The following is a 22,114-nucleotide window of genomic DNA, read 5'->3' on the forward strand; positions in this document are numbered from 1 at the left end:
ACTTTTGAGCGATTCTCATAATATTATGCTTTAAGTTGCTGGACAAGTTGGATAACTACGATTTATCTATATGCAGGGGGCCTGATGGTGTTTCCGGCTCTGATAGGCAATGACTTACTGGATGGTGTCTGGTATAGAGCAGGGGTCCTCAACAGGGGGTCCGGGTCACCTAGGGGGTCCTCAGAGTTACTACAGGGGGGCCACCAAATCTTTGTCTGATAGGAACTTTTTTTTTTTGATTAATCACTTGAATCCTTGCATCCCTATTCTGAGGGGAACATTAGAAAATAGCAGATCTACAATTGGATAGAAAAGGAAAAAATAGCACACCAAGTTCAGGTTTTCTAATTATTGAGTGGTTAACTGTCTGAAAATACTTATTAACATGAATATAACACGACAACGCTACACATTGAGATTGCTGTCAAACAAGTCTAAGAAGCTATCTACGAAATATATGAAAAAGTTTCATCTGCAACACAATGTATACAATATGTAGTGGGGGGTCCCTACTTCATCTCTCTCTCTCAGCTAAGGGGTCCTTGGCCTGTAAAACGTAGACCTCTGGTAGAGAGGATTTGTTTTTAGTTTTTCCGCTGAAGTTCTACTTGTTCAGTAATGTTGTGGGCTTCTAGGGAAGTCACATTGTGACCCATGTTCTAGAGCCAGTCAGACACTTTAGATTTGATCAGCAGTATTTCCACACCGTAATCACAATGTAATGTTTTTATGTTTCATTTCTATTCTTCAGAATTATTGCTTCCACATTTTAAATGTAATTATTCATTATATGTGAAGTTCTAATGACTTTACCTGCAACCAATAATTGCAATTAAATATTATGTTTATCTGCTTTGTTAGGTGAAAAAAGTACATCCAGGCTACTTAATTTCTAGGCTGTTTTATTCTATTTCATAGATTCAACTCTATGGTATTTAGCCCTCATAAACCTTTTTGTTTTCCTAATACATTCCACCCCAATTAAAGTGACATCAGTTTAACAAGGAAAATATATTTGACAATAATTATCCTTTCATTTAAATTTCCCTATCCTGCCCTCATAAAAGCATAATGAAGATTAGAATTCCCCTGCCATTATCATAACATTGCACTGGTGTTTATTACATTAATGTTTGACATTGCATTACTTGCATTTCCCACTGGAGTTTGAGGGCTATGATGAATTTTCTATGCATAATATTTAGATCCATGTGCTATTATACATGGCATATGACAACTAACCTGATCCCACTGGGCACTATACAGTAATGTAGCTCTATTTTTAAAAGGTCCCCATAAGGCCCTATTAAAATGATTGCCTTCAAATCCATGACTCATAATTATTGCCACTCATTACATTACATTACAGTACAGTCTGTTAATGTCTAATGTGTTCAAATGCTATAGCAAAGACTATGGGGCAACTTCACATGAGAGCTTGAAACAGACATCAGGATTTTATATGGAGGTAGGTTTGTTTACAGAGTGCTAACCCTGTCATTAAACTACAAGATAGGCAGGGTTATGCCAAAATATAAAGTAGACAAAAAGGAAGGAGGGCGCACACCAGTATTGGTGAGGTGCTGCTGACCTTGGTAAAAAAGAAAGTAAAGAAAAGGCTGCACACTCGTAGCCACGATGCAGGATTTATTTGAATGAGAAACCAATGTTTCGACCTAGCAAGGTCTTCTTCAGGGAAATGCAAAAAACAAAATACTAATACTACTAATCATACTAATCATATGGCTAAAACACCATCATCATGGCTAAAGACCTTTAATCATATCATGTCCCAATTAAGAAGAAAACCCGACTAGGCCGGTGCCCAGGGCGCACCGTCCTAGTACTTAATACATTGATTAATTTATTGATTGTTTAATTAATAATACCCTCCCAATTGCCGTTTGGCACGTTCCATCAAGGGGTCATCTGAAGCTCTCACCCCAAATCTGGGACCATCTGGTCTATCGCTCCCCGAGTTACGCCCCAGACAGAGATTCTGTACACAGAAATGTTTTTTCTTGGACAGAGACTTGGTGGCAGTGATGGAAGAAGTACTCACATGTTTTACTTAATTAAAAGTATGAATACTGCAATTTAGATATACTCTGTTACAAATATAAGTCCCGTATAAAAAATTGACTTGAGTAAAAGTACAAAAGTATTGGCATCAAAATATACTTAAAGTACCAAAAGTAAAAGTACTCATTGTGCAGAATGTCCCATTTCACAAGTTCAAAATGTATAAAAAATCTTTTGAAAATAGCCGATCTACAAGCTCACTACAAGCTCACAATGCGTTGCGATGTAGATCTGCTACTTTCAAATGGCCGAAATATTATATAGGTCTGAAGTGGTTAGTGTGTTTTGTAATAATAATCAAAATCTACAAAGTAACTAGTTACTTTCATATAATTGTAGTGGAGTAAAAGTGCAATATTTTCCTCTGAGATGTAGTGGGGTAGAAGTAAACGTATTGAAAATTGTAAATACTGACTCAAAATTGTACTTAAGTGCAGTACTTGCGTACATGTACTGAGTTACTTACTGTAACACCACTGCTTGGTGGCTTATAGTATGATGATGATGATGATAATCAGTGTTATATACATGACTACAGTGGTATATTGTATTCTCACTGAACAGGGGCCTGCTGGAGGTGCTGCAAATGGACTTCACCGCCAAGGGTGTTTCGGAGCAGACTGAGAGCCAGATGATCACCTGGCGTCTGGAATTGCCAGGGAATGTCAAAGATGTTGGCATGATGAAAATCTACACCACTCAGAGGGATTATGTTGGGCTGGCGCCCCTGGTCATGGTGAGAACACACACTATATTCTGGTTGTAACAGCTGTGGCAGTGGAACACTTTCATGGCTACACAGCACTGTTTCCCAACTGGTGGGTTCTGGACCCATCTTTTAAAACCCAAAACCCAATTTGTATGGGTCGTGAGTAAATATCTCCTTCCGTTTCCTACATTTATTTATGTATGTGTGTGTGTGTGTGTGTGTATATATATATATATATATATATATATATATATATATATATATATATATATATATATATATATATATATATATTATATATAATATATACGGTATATATATACACACACACACACATAAAGTATTGCATGAATCGAATAATGTCCCTAAACATTATTTCTTTTAATTTTAAGAAGTAATGAAAATACCAGATCTACAAGTTCACAACGCGGGCAAAGCGACCCGTTGTCAGCTTGTAGATCTGCTATTTTCACTAGTTTGGGTCCCGGGCAAACAGTACAAAACCGTTTCAGGAAATGGAAAAAAACTGCAAAAGCTCACCATGTGTCACGATACGACACGTTGTGAGCTTGTAGATAGGCTATTTTTGCAAATTGTGTGTGACACTGTTGTATGACAAAGTAGGGCATAAAAAAAACATTAAAAGTTAAAATATGGAGATACAAGGTTTCTGCCCGACATCAACGATATGCAATATGAGTATTATTACTTATTTGCTGTGTTTTGTATTTGGGTTTAAAGGCATTTACTTGTAGTTTAGCAATTAGTATACTTTTACAGCAGTAACATCAGTAACGATGCATAGGGAATGAATTCCCTTCCCACTGTGTGGAGAATTAACCTCTCCGGAACATGCAATAAAGTCGACTCTGGCTGTCCAATAAATTATGCCTATTGTTGTCTCATCTACGCTGATGTTTTAAGGAGGAGGGAAGCGAGGAGATTATAAACGGCCTGTAAAGTGTTGTCAGATACGGTGAGTATCTGTTAATTGTGGAGAACCCTCATACGAGGTCACTTGGCTCCGACAAAGCGAACGTCATAGCACGGCAGTTGAGGGGTCCCTCACTCAATCAATGAAGTTGGCATTTATTAAGGTAAAAGATGGCTTCAGAGGCTGTACTCGCTGATAATGTCCTTGAAGGGAAAGGAAGGAGGAGACAAAAGTGTACCACAATAGAAAGGTAGGGTATAACTTTGCAACAAATGCCATTAATCTACTGTATGAGGGCGGGGCCACACGCATGCCCTTCCAGTAGCACTCAGGGGCAGAATTATCAGCTTTGCCTACATTATGGGTCCCTCTCCCATACACACCTGCAGACTTTCTGCCAACTCTGATTTAGGGCCATGAGTTGTCAGTTCCTCTATTCCCCCCAACGTAAGGTGCCCTTGCTGGGCACAGAATACACTTTAAGCAATCTACTTCTGTCATCAGTCTTGTGTACCAAGCTTCAAATAATGAACCACTCTATTCAGCTCAGTGTATGATTTGTCCATGGCAAATTGTTTTTAATATCTTTATTTGTAATCTTTTTCAATTAGAGTAGCCAATTCTTTCTTACCGCTTTTTCTCCACAATTTAGTCGTTATGCCAATTCATTCCTCCCCTCACACATTTCTGTGTTGTCACTGCTGGCGTATCCTACTGACTCACCTGCCAGTAAGGAGCCCCCACCAGGAGGACGTAGAGCCTTCATCCTACTCCTCCCGCCCAACACTCCCTGCTGACAGGTGCCGCCCCAGCCCGTAGGACTACGTGCAATGACCATTATCACCCTCCACGCCCGAACACGGGCCAATTGTGTTCGTGTAGACGCTCGGCAAAGCCGGATGCACCACGGTGGATTCGAACCGATGAAAAACATTTGACTAATTTATTGTTGTATGCTTATAGAAATATCTAACTCAAAACAAGTGAAAAAACATTAGTGTAGGAGAAGGCAGAGACAACTCCTTTTGAAGATATTTTGTGGTTCTTACCATGAGTCAATAAACTTGTAAGAGATACTCACAAATATTTTTTTCTCCTTTGAAGATTAATTATTCCTTTAATCTGAAAAAAAGAGAATTAATATTTAGCTTTTTCCAGGTGAAAAAGCGAAACATTTCTTTTTGTTGCATCATTACATGACATATTGAATCGTGTCATTCAAAAAAATTGTGCACCTTTACACTCTTCTGCCTTTGGGCCTTAGGCCCTAGGGACTACTAGGTCAACATTTTTCCAGGAAAAAAAACATATTTTTGAAAAAGCAGACCTTTAAAAAAAAGAAGAGAAGAAAAAAAAGGACCTCTGAATAATGCATTGGAACTGGTGAACTGCACTTGATCACTGCAGAGCCCTTGCAAAGCCTGTGAAAATGTCAAAACATAAGCAGCCAGATTTCTCAGTATCATTAGTGCTGGGATCCGACAGCCCTGAGGTTTGCTCTCCAATATTGCTCTAGCCTGATTCGATGGCTTATGATTGGGTCACAGTTGAAGCATGATCTAGAGCATGTCCTTTTAGAATTGCGGTCAGCATCTGTCAAGCCAATAGAGTTTAGAATGTAAGGCTGCCAGGGAACATCTGCCAAGCGCTGCCTGATGCTACGTCTGCAAACAACAGGAGAGAATAACATTAAAAAAAGAAAAACAAATGAGATTCTGCCCAGACATTCAGGCACATAAACATAAGACATACACAGAAATGCATGCACAGTCCACACACCCACACAAACATACTCTCTAACGCCTTAACACACTACTACCTACAGTTCATGCAGGACACAGAAGACATACAGCCCAGCTGTAATCAGCTGTCGGTCTGCTGATCGAATCAGCATTTCTACAACGTTTTTACACACCAATCACAACCCATTCTCACAACAAGGCAGTCCATTTAAATATGGCTCACTCCTACACTTGATCTCTGCGACACCAATGCTGCCAAAGCTTTTCCTCCACTACCTGACTTCACCTTTCTAATTCTCTAAAGTTAAACTTAAATTCTATGCCTTGCATAGCTCTAAAATTAAACTGAAATTCAATGTCTTGCATAGCTCTAAAGTTAAACTGAAATTCAATGTCTTGCATAGCTCTAAAGTTAAACTGAAATACAATGTCTTGCATAGCTCTAAAGTTAAACTGAAATACTGTCTTGCTTGGTCTTACTTTGCATATCCTTAGGCTAGTGATGCGCATATTGACCTGTAACCCTCAGGTCACACGGGTCTGTGGGTTCGCTAGAAAATATCACAGGTTTGGGCGGTTGGTTCGACACAAACAAAGATTGCATCCAATACCGGCGTGGCTTCATTAAGATGATCGCTGTCCATGTGCGTGGTCATTGTGAGAGAGTGAGAGTTCTGGTCTTTAATGAAGTGGATTAATTGTGTTGCTATTCTTTCTCTAGATAAAGTAAATTAAAGATCTGTAATGATCATTAATGTTTTTACGCTGCATTCCTGGATTTCAAAGCAAATATGATGTGATGCAGCGTACAGTAAAAACAATCCCCACAACTGTTTGAAAACAAACTGAGCCGAGTCTTGGAGTACATCGAGTGCCGTGAGTGTGCCGTGCTGGTAAATTATGAATGAAATGTTGTATTGATAGTAGAGGTGTAACGATATAGTAACTGCATCGAAAAAACGTTTTGAAACTTCAACGATCTACTATATCAATATGCAAACAGCAAAATATCGTATCGTTTGACTTTGTATCGAATTGTTTTGCAAAGCAGATAATCGTATCGAATCGTTTTGCAATGCAAATAATTAATTTTATCAATACTAAGTAATTTTAAGAAGAAAAAAGAGAGAGTGCTTTATATCCAGTATCCAGGTATTTATTTTTCACACAGATGTTTTGGGTAAATAAATGGTTACTATATCGATTTTAAATCATTGAATCGAATCGTATCGTTCGAAATGAACCTGTCCTGTATCGTTCATGTATCGTATCGACTAAATCACTGAATCGAAACGTATCGTATCGTTCTAAATTAACCTGTATCGTTCATGTATCGTATCGACAACCAAGTATCGTGATACGTATCGAATCGTTGTTTAAACGTATCGCTGCACCCCTAATTGATAGTAATCGATTCATCAAACAATGGGAATGAAATGTGTTATCAAGTGATTTTCAGACACTTAAAACATGATATGAAATGGAAATGAATCAGGAAAGATATTGATCCGCCACGATCAACACCGTTTGCAACAATTTGTCTATTTATTTAGCCTAGATCTTCCTGGCACTGCCGATTTTGTTATAATCCATAAAGATGGTATTTTGGGTTCAGGTGGTTAATTATTATTCATCTACAGGTTGGATGGGTGTGGCTCGGTTCTCATAACTACCAAACAGGGTTTCTGCATTGCTAATTTAAGGAGCATCTTAATGTATAACTGTATTGCATTTGTTGCAATAAATGATTAAATCTAATCTACATGATGTCGAGAGTGGAAGATTTGAAATGTAATCAGGTTTAGGTGTTACAGTCCGTAATATCACTGGTGTGTGCTCAGTTTAATATAGAACAGGATTTGAGGGTTTATTTTTGATGTGGTGTGCATAAAGTGTGTGTGGGTGCACTTGCATGCGTGCGTGCACGTGTGTGTGTGTGTGTGTGTGTGTGTGTGTGTGTGTGTGTGTGTGTGTGTGTGTGTGTGTGTGTGTGTGTGTGTGTGTGTGTGCGCGTGTGCGTGCGCGTGTGTGCGTACGTGTGCACATGCATCGGTCCAAACTTACTCGTGTTTACTCGTGTTTGCCACAGACACGTGTGTATGTTGGAACACATTACGTTATGCGTGTTATAATACCTACCAATCTAGTCAACACCCACTCTATGCCATGTTTGCCCTGTACAATGACTATACCTTGTTATTGAAGTAGGGAACTCTATAATGACTATGCCTTGTTATAGAGGTAGGGACCCCTATAACTGTGGGGGGAATGGGCAGTAAAAAACTGTAAATCAGTAACCGGATGCAGCGTACCTGAAGCATGCAACAGTGTGAGTCGAGCACAGTTGCAGCATGGAGTTGACAAGCGAAGTTGAAAATAAAATCAAAGCAGGAAATTACAAAGCAAAGCAAGGCAGGTCCGATATGAACACATTCATCGTATGGCTAAATGGAGAGGAGAACATCATTTCAAAATGATTTCATTTCTGTCTGTCTGTCTGTCTGTCTGTGTGTCTCTCTCTCTCTCTCTCTCTCTCTCTCTCTCTCTGTGTTTCTGTTTGTAATATTTCTTTGGGTCCCACTGGAAATATTGCAGGATTATGCAGGACTAGACCATAATATTGCAGGATTATGCAGGACTAAATGGTACTTCAATTTTGTTGTGGGTGGGAGCCATAAATGAAGCCATTGCGGGCACAAGTCGGAATGGTCAGAAATCCAATGGGAGCGGTAGGGAGAGGGACTAAAGGCCACTCCACACCAACGATTCGCCATGCAACTACTTGCAACCATTATCCCCAATGGCAGTTGCAAGAAGTTGCATTGGTGTTGTTGGTGTGGTTGACCTTAAAACTGTTTTGTTGCAAGGAGTTGCGACTACTTGCATTGGTGCGGTTTGGCCTTAAGAAAACAGTCCCGCGAGTTCTACCTGAGCAGGTGTATCAAACCGCAGGCCAGATGTGGCCTGCAAAGGGGTCCACGGGTTGTGGGTTGAGTTGGGGTAAAGAAAAAGAAAGTACAAAAAATAAGACATGCAGTATATAAAATTAATTAATCAGTTAACAAAATGTGTTTAATTAAAATATTCACATCCAGTTATCATCCATCTGTATGCGGCAGCTGCTGTATGCTCTCGCCTTGCCGCTACAGTACTGGCAAAGCTGGCGGATGTCTAACAATGGAGGCAGCCGGTAACACCCGCTGTGTGTAAGCACCTCACATGAGGGACCCGTTTACATTGTCTCACCCTTGAGCGCAGTTCTGCATTGAAGACTGTGAGGCAGAGAGAATCAGGCACCTTGCAGGAGATACTAAATTAAAAGACAAAGTGAAGTAATTTGTCTTCTCTATTGCAGTTGACAACAAGAGCAACGATGTGATCAAAGCAGTTCATTTTATTAAAGCCAATTGACTCAATTTGACCCGCTATTTTGTATGAAATATTCACATTTTGGCCAGATGATTGAAGATCGCCTACGCATTGCCTACTGATTCATCTGGGAAAATCTAAATTCGGCCCTCCGTGTAGGATTTGTCTACACCCGTTTATCCCATCGTAGACATGCGGAGAAGTATTGTCTGACCATTTGACAGGCATCTAAACATATTACTCCAAGAATGTATAGCTCTAAAACTAATAAATAATACATGTGAAAAAATATATTTTGTAAAGGCATGCATCGACAATGTGTCATATGCAATTGGTAGGATAGGTTCCATGTGTGCAAGCAATTAAAATCAAGCAATTAAAAACAATATAAAATATGTACAATGTTACAAGTTAGATACTTAATCATTAAGCCATTTAAACAGTGCTTTACTGGCTCTGTGTTAAGATGAGCGTATACATGCGAGAGGAGTTTGGGGACTGCTGCGCTGGAATATTTTTATGACATGAGAGTGAAGTCTCCCAACTTGGGTAGCCTACAGTATGCTGCGCCTTTCTGACATAGTGTGACACCTTATAGTTGACAGGACTTGCACTGTTACGAATGCGGTCGTATTTTTGTTTTATTTTCTGTGTCTGTCAGGTATCGGGTCTGTGCCATGTGTATGCAAATAGCATGTTCCAGTCCCACGCATATGATAGGCGTGTGTGCTGTGTAGCTGTGTGTGAATCCACGAAGATGATTGGTGGGGTAACTTCCCATGTTAGAGAAGTTCCTCTTCTCAGCCGTATTCCGCTTGGTGGGGCGAGGCTGCGCCACATTTATCAACAGCGGACGAATCCTACGCTAGAATTGATAGGATACACATATTTGATAAATCTCACGCGAGCGTGGGTGTAAGCTAATTCCTGGGCTCGATTTTAAGTTGGTTTGCACACTCCATGGATAAATGAGGGCCATCGTGTGGACTTGAGTGGCAGATAGCGAGCCCTAAAAACCTCTGACCACTGCTTTGAGAATCAATCTCGATACTATCCCATCCCAATATGAATGACCACCCTAATGTCTTTGTGTATTGGCTCTGTTATTTTTTGTTAGAATTGTTTCCACCCAGTTTAAGGGCTAGCTACGTGTCCAAAAATAATAGTGGACATCACATGGCCTGCCCAGCCACACTAAAGTCAATGAGCTATGCTTCAATATTACTTTCAATTAGGCTCCATGCAGAAATTGGACTATTCAATCATGAACGAGAAAGGGAAGCCAGTGGCAGAGATGACCCAGTTTTCATGATCTTGCATATTTGTTGGATATATCGGAACGCTAAATTTGATTAACCTGCCAGGTTGCAACATCATTGTTATAGACAGTGCTTGAATTGTGCCGTTTTTTCTGATATCTGCCATAGTGTGCCTACCTCACTGGCTGAATCTCTCTCTGTCTTCTCCTCCTAAACAGTACAGTGATATCCTCAACACAGCAGTGTTGACTGGAAAGATGGTGTCTGTCCCTGTGAAGACTTTGGCTGTGGAAGCTGATGGGTCAGTTACCGAGGTCACCAACTACACCAACTGCAGGTCTACAGAGGAGGATGTACTCAAGGTCAGTCACATCAAGTGTTCTTAACTACTTGATATTATGATAGGTGAACAGGTTCCCTTGTGTTATCTATTAAATTGAAGATTAAAAGGGAGATACTGTTTCACTATTGTTACACCATCCAATAACATCAAAGATACCCTTTTGGGTCGCCATCTCTTCATCTTGAGGACCCCGTTCAGGCAAGATAAAGTAACGGGGACACAATGGATTTATTCACCATAAGTTTGCTGTGTGTTTGCCTTTTTTCTTTTACAGAAGACCTTAAAAACAAGATTCATTATGGCATCATGCTGCCCTACAAGCTAAATAGGGAGTCTGTTTATTTCATACCACTCGAATGCATTTAGATGCACGCATCATCAAACTCACCAGGTCACTCTTAAATGTCTGTGTGAAGTCAAAGTATCATGGATAAAGGCAGACTCACATATGGCACTGGAGACTGATCCCATGATCCCACTGCACAAACTCTACGCATAGTGTTTTGACCTCCGTGTAATGGATCCATGTTACTAGGACAGTAGGAAAATATGTTGCCATGGCACAGAAAACAAGGATTGCGTGGGAAAGTGCATGAGAGCGAGAAAGGGGCAGAGAGAGAGGGAGAAAAATAGAAAGTCAGGAAATCAGGACAGATGGCAGAATGGGGGGGGGGGAATACTGAGGGATAGGGATTTTTTTTTCTATCAGAAGCTGTGTCAGTCACTGGCTTTGAGTGTTTGTGAGAAAGAGTTTAAGCCCATGTGGGAGAGAGAGACAAAGAGACAGCAAGTGAGTGAGTGAAGGAGGAGGGATGCAGAATCAGTTGATAACTATGCCTTATATAATAACACAACTGAGCGTATCAGTATCATACTTAATTTTATGTCCACATAGAATATTAAGTCTGATTGGCTGGAGGGTGTGCATTATTTTCAGATAACTGCACATCTTTAACGTAGCAAAGACTATCCTTAAAAACAACTTTGATTCCAAAATAACTTTCAAGCTTTGGAGGGAACATAAGGACTGTGACCATTTAGTCGTTTTTGATTATTATTCCTGCGTACTCTGATTTTGCTCTTGTAAGTCTGGATAAATGCCTACTGGGTTGGTCTGGGCACTTGTTGGGCTGGGAGGGACAGCGTGTTCCTCACCTCATGTTACGCTTTCCCAGTGAAACTCCATACTGTCAGAACAGTAAGGGTTGGCAATGACAGGGACTATACTATACTTAACAAAAAGAAGAAATAAATGTTGATTAAAAGCCTCAGCCTTAGTGGGATGCCCTCCTTCCCTCCCTTACTTTTCACTTCCCCCTTTCCCCCTCTCCCCCTCTATTTCCTCTCTATTCTGTGATCCTCTCTATTCTCCAGTCTAGTGCTCTCCAATTACAGTACTGTACCTCTGCGGAGCTGGCGGTTTGTTAAGATAAGTGAGGCGGTTGTGGAGATAGGCCCCCAGTGTTAAATAAGACACACCAACTGCTGTGTTTCCCCACATTGGCCCAGCTGGCAGGGATTGCTATGCTCTTCCATACAGCACCACAGGAGCAGTTATAGGGTAGTACTCATTAGTATTCAGCAACAGTTTCCTGAAGACCAGGGTCATAAATTTACATGACATAAACAGGAACACAGCCCTGGATTCCCTGGCCAGACTCTGACAGAATGTACTTTGCAAACAAAATGTATTATTGTTAGTTTTCTCTTTTTGTTTCAGTAAAAAAAAAATTCATTGGTTCTGAGATTCCTCACTTCTCACTTTGTCAGTTCTTCGCTCAGATCTTTCTTTTGTTTAAAATAACTTCAACGCTCATTGCTCATGGATCTTGAACAATATAAAAAACTTTCTTCCAAGAACAAAATGTGCATTGTGCTCTCTGTCTCTGATCTGTTCTTAATATATTTCTCCCACTTCATCAGTTTTGTTTCTGTTTCTCTCTGAATGTATGTCCTGTTGTCTGTCTGTCTCTCTCTGGTCCAGGTATCTGAGCGCTGTGACTATGTCTATGTGAATGGCAAAGAGACCAGAGGGAGAACCAAGGTGTTGCTCAACTTCACCTACAGCTTCCTGAGTGCCCAGCTGGAGATAAGTGTATGGATGCCCCGCCTGCCTCTGCAAATCGATGTTTCTGACTCAGAGCTCAGCCAGATCAAAGGATGGAGGGTCCCTATCACCACTGGCAGCAGAAGGTAAGGCACCAGCAATTGACACATTGACAGTTGTTCAATGTGAGGTCTGCATCACCCCTTGTCTGTCAGTCATAGTCAACTCGTTCTCAGGTCCTTCATTTGATGTCTAAATCAACAGCAAGAACTTATATCAGATACTGCTACTACTCTATACTATTCTAAATTCACATGATTTTCACATGAATTGTGTTGTTGATGGAAGATTTACTAAGCTTGTAGTTGCCTTCAAATCAATGTCACTTTGATGGCTTGTCAAAACTGAGCAGGAAATCTTGCACGTGGAATGAAACTGGATAGAATTAAATTGTAACAAATGTAATAGACTCATAAAGAGTGCATTAAAATCCACAGCTCAAACAAGACATAAACTGAGTTTTTTTGTTTATCCGCAAGTTCATCACTCTCAGTAGGACAAGAGAGTGATGAATGAATAACAAAACTAAATTGACAGTAGTATATAGGTTGCCACTATGCAGAAGGATACTGTACAGTAGGATCATCAAATCCCTCCAGCTTAGCAGCCCTCCCAGTGCCTTAATGTATATTAAAGAGATGGATATAACTATGTTATTAGTCATAAACAATAATCACATCTATGTTGGTTACATTAGTGTATTGGTATTCTCCATGGAGGGGACGTAACAGTGTAGAGGCAACACAGATGCCGGGATAAAGGTTATTGGGATTTTGTTCAATACTTACAGTAGAGTCATTATGTTTCACTCAATGCCAATGGCAATGGCACAGTGATGGCATTATTGTTATCCAGGGTAAAAAGCCAACAAAACATGTCTTTGGTGTTTTGCTTTTTTTCTTTCTCTTAGACAGATAGACACTAATTGGTTACAAATATAAAGTGTTAAATGATAAATGCACAGACATCAACTCATTAGATTTTTGAATGCCCACCTTTTTGGTTTTCCATAAAACTTGGTAAACACCATTTTTAATGACAGATTTTAAGTGAAATTTTAATTTTATTCATATCATTATATTGTCTTGGTCTCAGCTCTTATCTAACTATATAAATGGCGACCAACTTCCGCACCCTCGGTGTCCACACCCCACAGCTCTGTTATCGACTAAACAACGCACCGCCAGACCACATGTCGCCAGCTGACTCGCCACGCCGGCCGCGCTGAATTTACGCCTCGCGTAGGGGACATCTCACTGCTCAATACACCTTTTCCACCGCGCAACATAATTAATTCTACTCACCAAATGTCGGACAAAACGGAAGGGGAGGCAGCTTCGTACCGTTTACCGTGCGCACGACCTCATCACCACAACAGCACGCAGCCGCTGCGGGGTTTTTTTCCTTTTTTTCCAAACTTTTTTTTTGGTCACCATTTTCTCCAGGCACCATTTCTGGTGTAACGTCGGGTGTTTCTTTTCACCAGCCAATCACCTTTCACGTTGCCACGTCCGTTGCCACGTCGCGCTGACGTACGCTAAACAAGCGCTGCCGTGCGCACAATGCAAACGAGCCCAAAGGCGCGCAAAAATCAGCCGACCATTGCTTAGACACAAAGTCAGACCTGGCAACGCAGCCTACGCCAATCATGTGTGAGAGATCTACAAGCTATGGGGCAGAGACGCCACCGTATCTTAGCAACAACTACAGCGCTCACTCTCATTGGTCGTGTCACGCTAAGAGCAGTCTCCAGACAATGGCATCGCAGACAGCTTGCTGTTACTGCTGTAGCCATCACAGGCAGTTGCAGCACGACGGACAGGGCGCTGTGATAGCTGCCATGTCGCTAACGCTAACCTGGTTGTCATGCCTGCAGCGGCTGTGTAATCACTTTGTCAACAATGCACGTTCGTGTGGTGAATGTCTATATTGCTGCTCAGTTCGTCCATTGTAGATGGTGTATGTTTGTGTGTGTCTTCTGGAGAACTATGTAGCTCCACAGCAACTACAGTAACTAACGTAATGGCAGGACCGCCCCGTGCAACGCATGTTAGCCTGCATTATGGTCATGTAGTAATTTCAGATAATTTCGCTCCGATTACAGCAGTGTTCATCAACCCTTTCACGCCCCCCCCCCCCCCCCCCCCAAATACACGTACTTGATCTGGGACCCCCCCATTCTGTTTGACTCCGTTCCACAAGTAAATATTGTGAAAATAGCCGATCTACAAGCTCGAAACGCCTCACGTTCAGAGGCTTTGTAAGCTTGGAGATCGGCTATTTTCTACATGATTGCCTCTTTCTTACATTCTTTGCCAATGTGACCCATGTTTTCATAGCATAGTTTATTGACTACTTCTGTTGCAGAAATGGCCATTTCCTTTACTTTCGGTTTTTTATTGTCTCCGCCAGGCCGAAAGGCATGGCGCAAGACTATGTTTCACCCCCTGTCCGTCCGTCTGTGATAGCTAATCTCTCACATCGTTGACTTGATCGCAGCAAAATAACAGCCCGATGTGGAGAGTCACTGAGAGCTGGATAAACGACGTAAAATGTGTCAAAAGGAGTCTGTACGGCTGTCGATAAATGAACACATGACGTCGGTGGGAGAGCAGATATTGTGTCTTTTGGACAAACAGCAGCGTGGTGCTGATGTTTGTTGTGTGAAGCAGCTTCATGTCAGAGTGTTTGTGTTGGAGCGCCTCAGTGCGGCTGCAGAGTTCATGTGCAACCTCTTCCAGAGAGACACAGAGACACTAGAAACTCTGCTGGGGAAAAAAAACACTGCTGGGCATTGACTTTCCTATGGACATTGATCTACACACTGCAGGTATATCTGCTACACACACAACATCAAACTACACACTGCAGGTATGATGCAGCGTTTGCATTACAGCCAGCATGCCAGCGTAGTTCCCATATGGTTTCAAGGTGGGCTAAACCATATGGACCCCATGTCAGCAATGTCAGCGGCATCCACTTCAGTCCCAACTGCGATGCCCATGCAGGCTATAAGTAGCTTCTACCTGGCCCTTAGGTGGGCCCCAACTAGCCATGTTTATGTGGGACCAAGGCGGGTCCTAACTGGGTTTGCCCATGCAGGCGTTAACTGGGTTCTACCTGGGCCCTAGGTGTACCCTAACCAACCACAGTGCAGTGCCCATCGCTCCAATTGTTGTGACGTCAGGGCTCTCAATACTGCACATTGGTGGAGGAGGAGGGGCCGCAGGGCGACCGCACACATCGCTGAACCAATGGTAGCCCACGGATGTTTCCTCTGTGGATTTACAATCTGCCCCTCTATGCCACATATCATCCGCACTACAGGGTCTTCACTGACCGAGCCACGGCCCCACTGACCCTCATGACGCTACGCCACTTAAACGTGCGGCAGCATGCGCTGGGTTGCCAGGTTTGCACAGCCTGCGCCAGAAACAAGCAACCACCTTCATGAAAAAAAAAAAAACACCGAAATGGTCCGCAATGTTCCAGGGGTGTCCCCGCGCGTCCCAACACTCCACAGGGGGTCAGTGGACCATCAGGGGGTCCGCGGACCCCCTGTGGACCCCCTGAAACATAAGAAATATTATTTCTTCAAATTTTTTCCTTTTTCAAAAAAACTTTTCCACAGTTTCACTCCGGCGATTTGGGTCCCCCTATATACACACGCCTGGGCCCCGTGCGCGGCTGGGGTTGAGGGGGGCGTAGCCCCCCGAAACTCTAGTCTTTTATATTTTGAAATATGTTGTTTTTACTTGCTAATTTATTTTATGATTATGATGTTGCAACCACTTGAACCACTTCCAATTAAATCTGTTGTATTTGTGTCAGGAGCACACGTCCTCTCCTATAAGAATGTGTATCCCTGTGTGCCACAGGTCAACATGGGACAGTGAGGAGGACGAGGAGACGAGGAAGGGCAGAGGATGCATGCTTCAGTACCAGTCCTCTCTGGTCAGGATTCTCACACCATTCATGGCCCAGTCCTCATCCGAGATGTTTCCAGACCCCCTCACTGGAAAAGTACCTCTCGACTACTTCCTGGGTTCTGATTGGCTGGTAAAAAGCTTTTATATCACCCAAATCTAAGGTGCCAGGACATGATGACTGGCACATTTTATGCCTTCAGTGGTTCATAAACTCCATCTTTTCTATAGTATGTTCAAAGTATTGATACAATTGATATATTGTTGCTGGAACCTAGTATCTCCATATTTGATCTTTTGATAGTTTTTTTTCCCCTGTTGAAAATGAATGCCCTACTTCATACAGGAGTGTCGCAAAAGTTGCGAAAATAGCTGATCTACTGTACAAACTCACAATGCATTGCATTGTGACAGCGTTGTGAGCTTTTGTGAAAGTGGTTAAGTCTGTCTGTGGGTTTTATAAACATATACAGTAATAACCAATAAAAAGTGTTAACAAAAGTGTTAACAAGAGTGTTAACAAGAGTGTTAACAATAAAAAGTGTTAACTAAATTAATTAATTACATTGTATCCATTGGATACATACATTGGATACATACACAAACACCCGAAAGCGATGATGTGCTCTCTTCATCTGTTCTAACTAAATATCTTCCACTGTTAATTGTTAGGTGGACGTGACCAATCTGGTGCGCTATTCTTTGAGGGTGGTAGACCCTGATGTTGCCAGGCTGCAGTCAGGAGTGGTGCTTCAAGGACGGGCTCCTGGCACCACCACAATACAGGTGAGCCATGAGATTTTAATGAGGTTGTGGTGGTGCATGCTTGTGTGAACGCGTGTGTTCAACAGATGACGTAGTGGTCAATGAAGAGTCTACAGAAGTGTGGGGGCTGGATTTAGTCGTGCATTGAAAATAGCTGATCTACAAGCTCACAAAGTGTCACATTGCAACGTGTGTGTGCGCGCGTGCTTGCATGCAAGCACATATGTATTTCCTGTGACAAATGTTTTACTTCAAACCAATTTCTGGGGGATGGCTTGGCTAATTAGGGCAAAATTGGTGTGCCAAATTTTATTACACCAAATTTGATAAGGTTAGATTAAGGGCTGGGGCTCGGTATTTACTGGTGCGTGTACTGTAGTCTACGTGTGTGTTTTTGTGCACATATATGCGTGCTGGTACGCATATATGTGTGGAGATGATGGTAAATGTGAATTGTAATTGCCATTTTTATGTACACTCTGTGTGTGCGTATGTGCGTGTGTGTGCGTGTGTGCGCGCTACAGGTGCTGTCCCCTCTGTCATCATCGGTCCTGGCTGAGAAGAGCATCAGGGTGGTGGATGATAAAGTCAGCGTGACAGAGCTGGGAGTTCAGCTGGTGTCTGGTCTCTCATTGTCTCTTCAACTCAGCCCAGGCAGCGACAGGGCCATCCTCGCCACTGCTACCACACAGGAAGTCATCACACAGCTCAAACAGGTACTGTAGGCAATGCAGATAATAGGGAAACAGTTCCCGGGTTGCTCAGTCGGTAAAGCACTCGCCTTCCGATGACAAGGTCTTGAGTTCGATCCTGGGCTCCGCCAACTCAGCTATGAGTAGCACCATAGATATAGAAACCTAGATACCTTATTGGCCCTTGCAGTTTATTGGAGCAACCTGTATCGAGGCCACCATATTTGAGGAGGCACGCTTCTTGACTACTGGCCAATCACGTTCTAATCTAGTTCTATAAGAATATCCTGTTATATTTTTATACAACTAGATTATGAATATGGCGGCAGCGATACAGACGCCACAGAGTCGGAGGAGGCGTCTACCTTTATATGTCTATGAGTAGCACGGCTTCTGATGCTAGGTGTTGCGCTCGGCCTCAGTAATCCATCTCCCAGCGGTCTAGTGCGTGGTGAAACACGGTTAAACTCCTGCACTCTAGCTGATACCGACAATAATCCCCTCCGACCTATTTGTAAGTTTGGGTTCAAGGGAGACAACAGGTTTCTCTTTTGGGTCCAGGCTGAAAAAGTTTGGAAGTTACCAAACCTGACTGACCAGGCTTAACTGTACTTAATCCTATATTAAAATTGCCCCCGGCAGGGGCCCCTGCATGGCAGCCACAGGCGCACAGTCGCTCCGATCCGCACCAAACTTGCCACAAACACTGTTCAGGGGTCTGCCATCAGAATAGCCAGGGGGTGCCTCATTTGCGCAACATAGGACTAGGTTTGAAGGCCGCATAGCGGCCTGAAAATCTAGTTAATTAAAGTTGCAACAAAATACAACATTTATGTACACCATTATGACCTAACATCATGTGTGTATCCCAGCACATCAAGTCATTGTGATACAGTATGGGAACTTAATTTAGAGTCGCCATTGAATCTTCTGAGTCCTCGTTCAGGCTCTCTTTTATTCACTAGCATTCAAATTCCCCTGATATGGTTGTTTTTTGTTTTGTTTTCAATGATGGATGTTTGTGTGTTATTGCTGATTGTTTATTCGTGCGTCTGAGTTGTATGTCTCAGTATTTATGTCTGCGGTTATTACCTCATTTTCTGTAGAGCACTTTGGTCAACGAGAATTGTTTTTAAATGTGCTTTATAAATAAATTTGATTTGATTTGATTTGCCACTCTGTGCGAGAGAGAGAGAGAGAGAGAGGGAGAGGCAGACATGGAGCCGAAATGATTGCTTTGATGACTGATGTTTTTAAAAGCCCGCTCACACATTTTACCATGGCAGCATGCCCTCTTTCCACCACCTAACCAAAGTGTGGCAGAGGGCAGCCATTAGGCAGTCCATAGCTGTCGGAACAACAGTATTCTTTATCAAGCCTTTCACAGTGGCTGGCCTGCCCCCGTCAATAGTGAACTATTAGAACCAAGCCAATGCACATGGCTTGTCATTTGTTACTGTGACTCCCCACTGTTAATGCACTGCCCAAGGCTATTCATAATGTATTCTAACTCAGCGTACGTATATAAGTTAGGCTTGTGGCTCATCTATCTATCTATTCTATAAATTCACAAAAACTGTCTGTCTGTGTGTGTCTGCGTGTGCGTGTGCATGTGTGTGTGTGTGTGTCTGTGTGTGTGTGTGTGTGTGTGTGTGTCTATATGTGTGACTGTCCCGGGCATAACTCTGGCACCATCCGGTAGATTGACTTCAAACTTGGCATGTGTGTCGGCGATGACCCGAGGGTGTGCAGTGCCAAGTGGGAATCCGGTCTGACCAACATTTGTAGAGAAGTGAAAAACCACAGATGCCTGTATCTGTCTGTCCACGGGTCTGTGGAGCGGATCTCTGTGGGGAAGGGGGGGTGTAGGCATCGGCTTCCCCGATTGGCCAACCCGACCCATTGGCTAAGCCTTCACGGATTGGCTTAGCTTTGCATCACGTCTTCGCCGCTGTGCCAATATAAGTGGAGGCGTGCACATTAGAACTCCATTAGAACTCCAAATATGGAGATCCTCGTATCTCCATATTTAGTTGAATGGTCGCATGGTAGTGGCTGCACTGGGTACTCTGACGATGATACAACAGGTACTCTGACAATAAGTACAACGGATATTGCATAAATGGGTGGGGCATGCATTCCCAACTTGGCATCATTCCTGACCCGCTTATTAATAACCCATTGATTGTATTATCTATCTAACATTATTAGTGCTGTGGTAACAGGTACCACACTGGGTACTCTAACAATGGGTACATTTTGTATTGATCCATATGAATATGGAAAAAATATTTCTATGTTCTCATAAACTGTTCTCATAAACTGTGTGTTTCCTTCTTTCTTTCTTTCTCCTACCATCCCCCTCCCTACACCCACCCTGTGCAGGAGGCAGTGGTCAGCTGCTGGCTTCAGTTCAGCGATGGATCGGTGACTCCTTTGGAACTGTTTGACCGAAGTGTTTATTCCTTGACTGTCTCCACCCCAGATGAGGCGGTAGTGACTGTGCGCTACACACCACAGTCCACATTTGTGGTTGCACTGGGCAAGGGCGAAGGCCAGGGGGCACTTGTACGGGTGGAGCTGAGGATCTGTGAGGAATGTCAGAAATCTAAGAGGAAGAGCAAGCTAGCAGTGGGTGCTGGGCTTCTTAGGATCAACTTTCAGTCTGACACCATAGCCAGTGGCGGAGTAGTAAGTGGAAATGAGTCAGAACTGACAGCAGAGCCCATGTTGATGGTGACACCACAAAATGCTCCGACAGAGGGGGATGGAGATAGACGGTTGTTCAGGAGCACTGTTCCTGACCGGCAAGAGACCACCGTTCTAGAAAGTACCACCACCACCACAACCACTGTCTCAACCACCAGGTTGGTTCAGCCACAAGTGGTATGGATTGGTACATCTACTTCCAAAGCTGCCAGTAGCAGCACCTATATGACAAGTAACAACCCCTCCACTACAACTACTGGCATCACAACAACTACTGGTACATCTAACACAAACATAACAGTGGGTAGCGGTGGTTCAGGCTCAGACAAAAGCTTGGGTGTGTTGGGTAAAATAGATGGGCAGAAGAGAAGCTATGGGAATATGTTGGACCAGCCCAAAGCACCCCCTAAGAAAGACCTCCCTAAAGCCAAGGTGACACACAAGAGGGAGCCTCCAAAGTCCAAAACCAAAGTAATTGAGAGTGACCTTATCAGGACATTCCGAGCCATGTCAGAGCTGGAGATTGGCATGTATGCCTTGGTGGGGGTTTCATGTTTGGCAATACTGGCTTTCTTGATCAACTGTGCGTCATATAAACTCTGCTTCCCGACTCACAAGACTCCCATACAGGCAGGCCCACCCCCCACTGGAGATCCTAATCATAAGCATGACTGGGTGTGGTTGGCCACCAACAACAACCATGGCCCTCCAGCACCAGACGCCCCCGTCCAGGTTTCCACCTTGAAACGGGAAAGTCACAGATCTCTGGAGTCACGCCATTCTGTAGATTCCATGGGTCACTGCAGCTTGGACAGCGGTCCACCTTCTATTATCGCAACTGCTGTTCCCGAGAGAACAGCCACGCTGGGTCGTAGCAGGAGCAGTTCACAGCAGTACATTCAGACCAGGGCTGTAGAACCCATGATCAACCGCTCAGCCACCCTGCTGGCCAAGCCACAACGCAATGAGCCTCTTCACTCTCCCACCAGCAAAAGGAACCAGGTCCAGTTCACCACCTTCACCACCCTGGACATCAAGCACTTGAATGCATTGAAGAAGAATGGTGTGGACTTTAACTGGGCTAGTCAGCAACAGCAGCAGCAGTACCCTGCTGAGCCCCAGAGAGCATTACCTGACATGCCCTGGCCTGTAGTCACAACATTTGGCGAGCCCCACTGAATGTGTCTGTTTGATTGCATGCGCGAATCAAACGTGTGTGTGTGTGTGTGTGTGTGTGTGTGTGTGTGTGTGTGTGTGTGTGTGTGTGTGTGTGTGTGTGTGTGTGTGTGTGTGTGTGTGTGTGTCTCCACATTTATGCAAGTGCATGTGTTTTTATGTGTACAATATGAATAGGGTATAATATCTGAGGTGGAGAGGTTTGTCAATATTAACTGGGAGGATAAATATATTTCAGAGGGGTTTTATATAAAATGTGTTTTTTCAATTGCAGATTATGTAAATGCAGTATACATTGATA

General features: G+C 43.0%; 1 protein-coding gene across 1 annotated transcript in view; it reads left to right on the plus strand.

Annotated features, from left to right (window-relative positions):
- LOC311037884 (transmembrane protein 132D) overlaps positions 1-21,816 on the plus strand; it is a gene marked incomplete at both ends in the record, with an annotated part of 36,566 nt that extends 14,750 nt beyond the window's left edge. The window contains 7 exons of the mRNA XM_084047176.1: positions 2,647-2,818; positions 10,314-10,457; positions 12,423-12,631; positions 16,424-16,604; positions 17,144-17,257; positions 17,761-17,952; positions 20,314-21,816. Of these exons, the coding sequence (XP_083903302.1) occupies positions 2,647-2,818; positions 10,314-10,457; positions 12,423-12,631; positions 16,424-16,604; positions 17,144-17,257; positions 17,761-17,952; positions 20,314-21,816 (2,515 nt within the window). The remainder of the gene's footprint in view (positions 1-2,646; positions 2,819-10,313; positions 10,458-12,422; positions 12,632-16,423; positions 16,605-17,143; positions 17,258-17,760; positions 17,953-20,313) is intronic.
- Positions 21,817-22,114: the final 298 nt, after the last annotated feature.

The sequence above is a fragment of the Gymnoscopelus microlampas genome (genome assembly GCF_963454915.1).
Source record: "Gymnoscopelus microlampas genome assembly, chromosome: 21".
NCBI classification, from domain to species: Eukaryota; Metazoa; Chordata; class Actinopteri; order Myctophiformes; family Myctophidae; genus Gymnoscopelus; species Gymnoscopelus microlampas.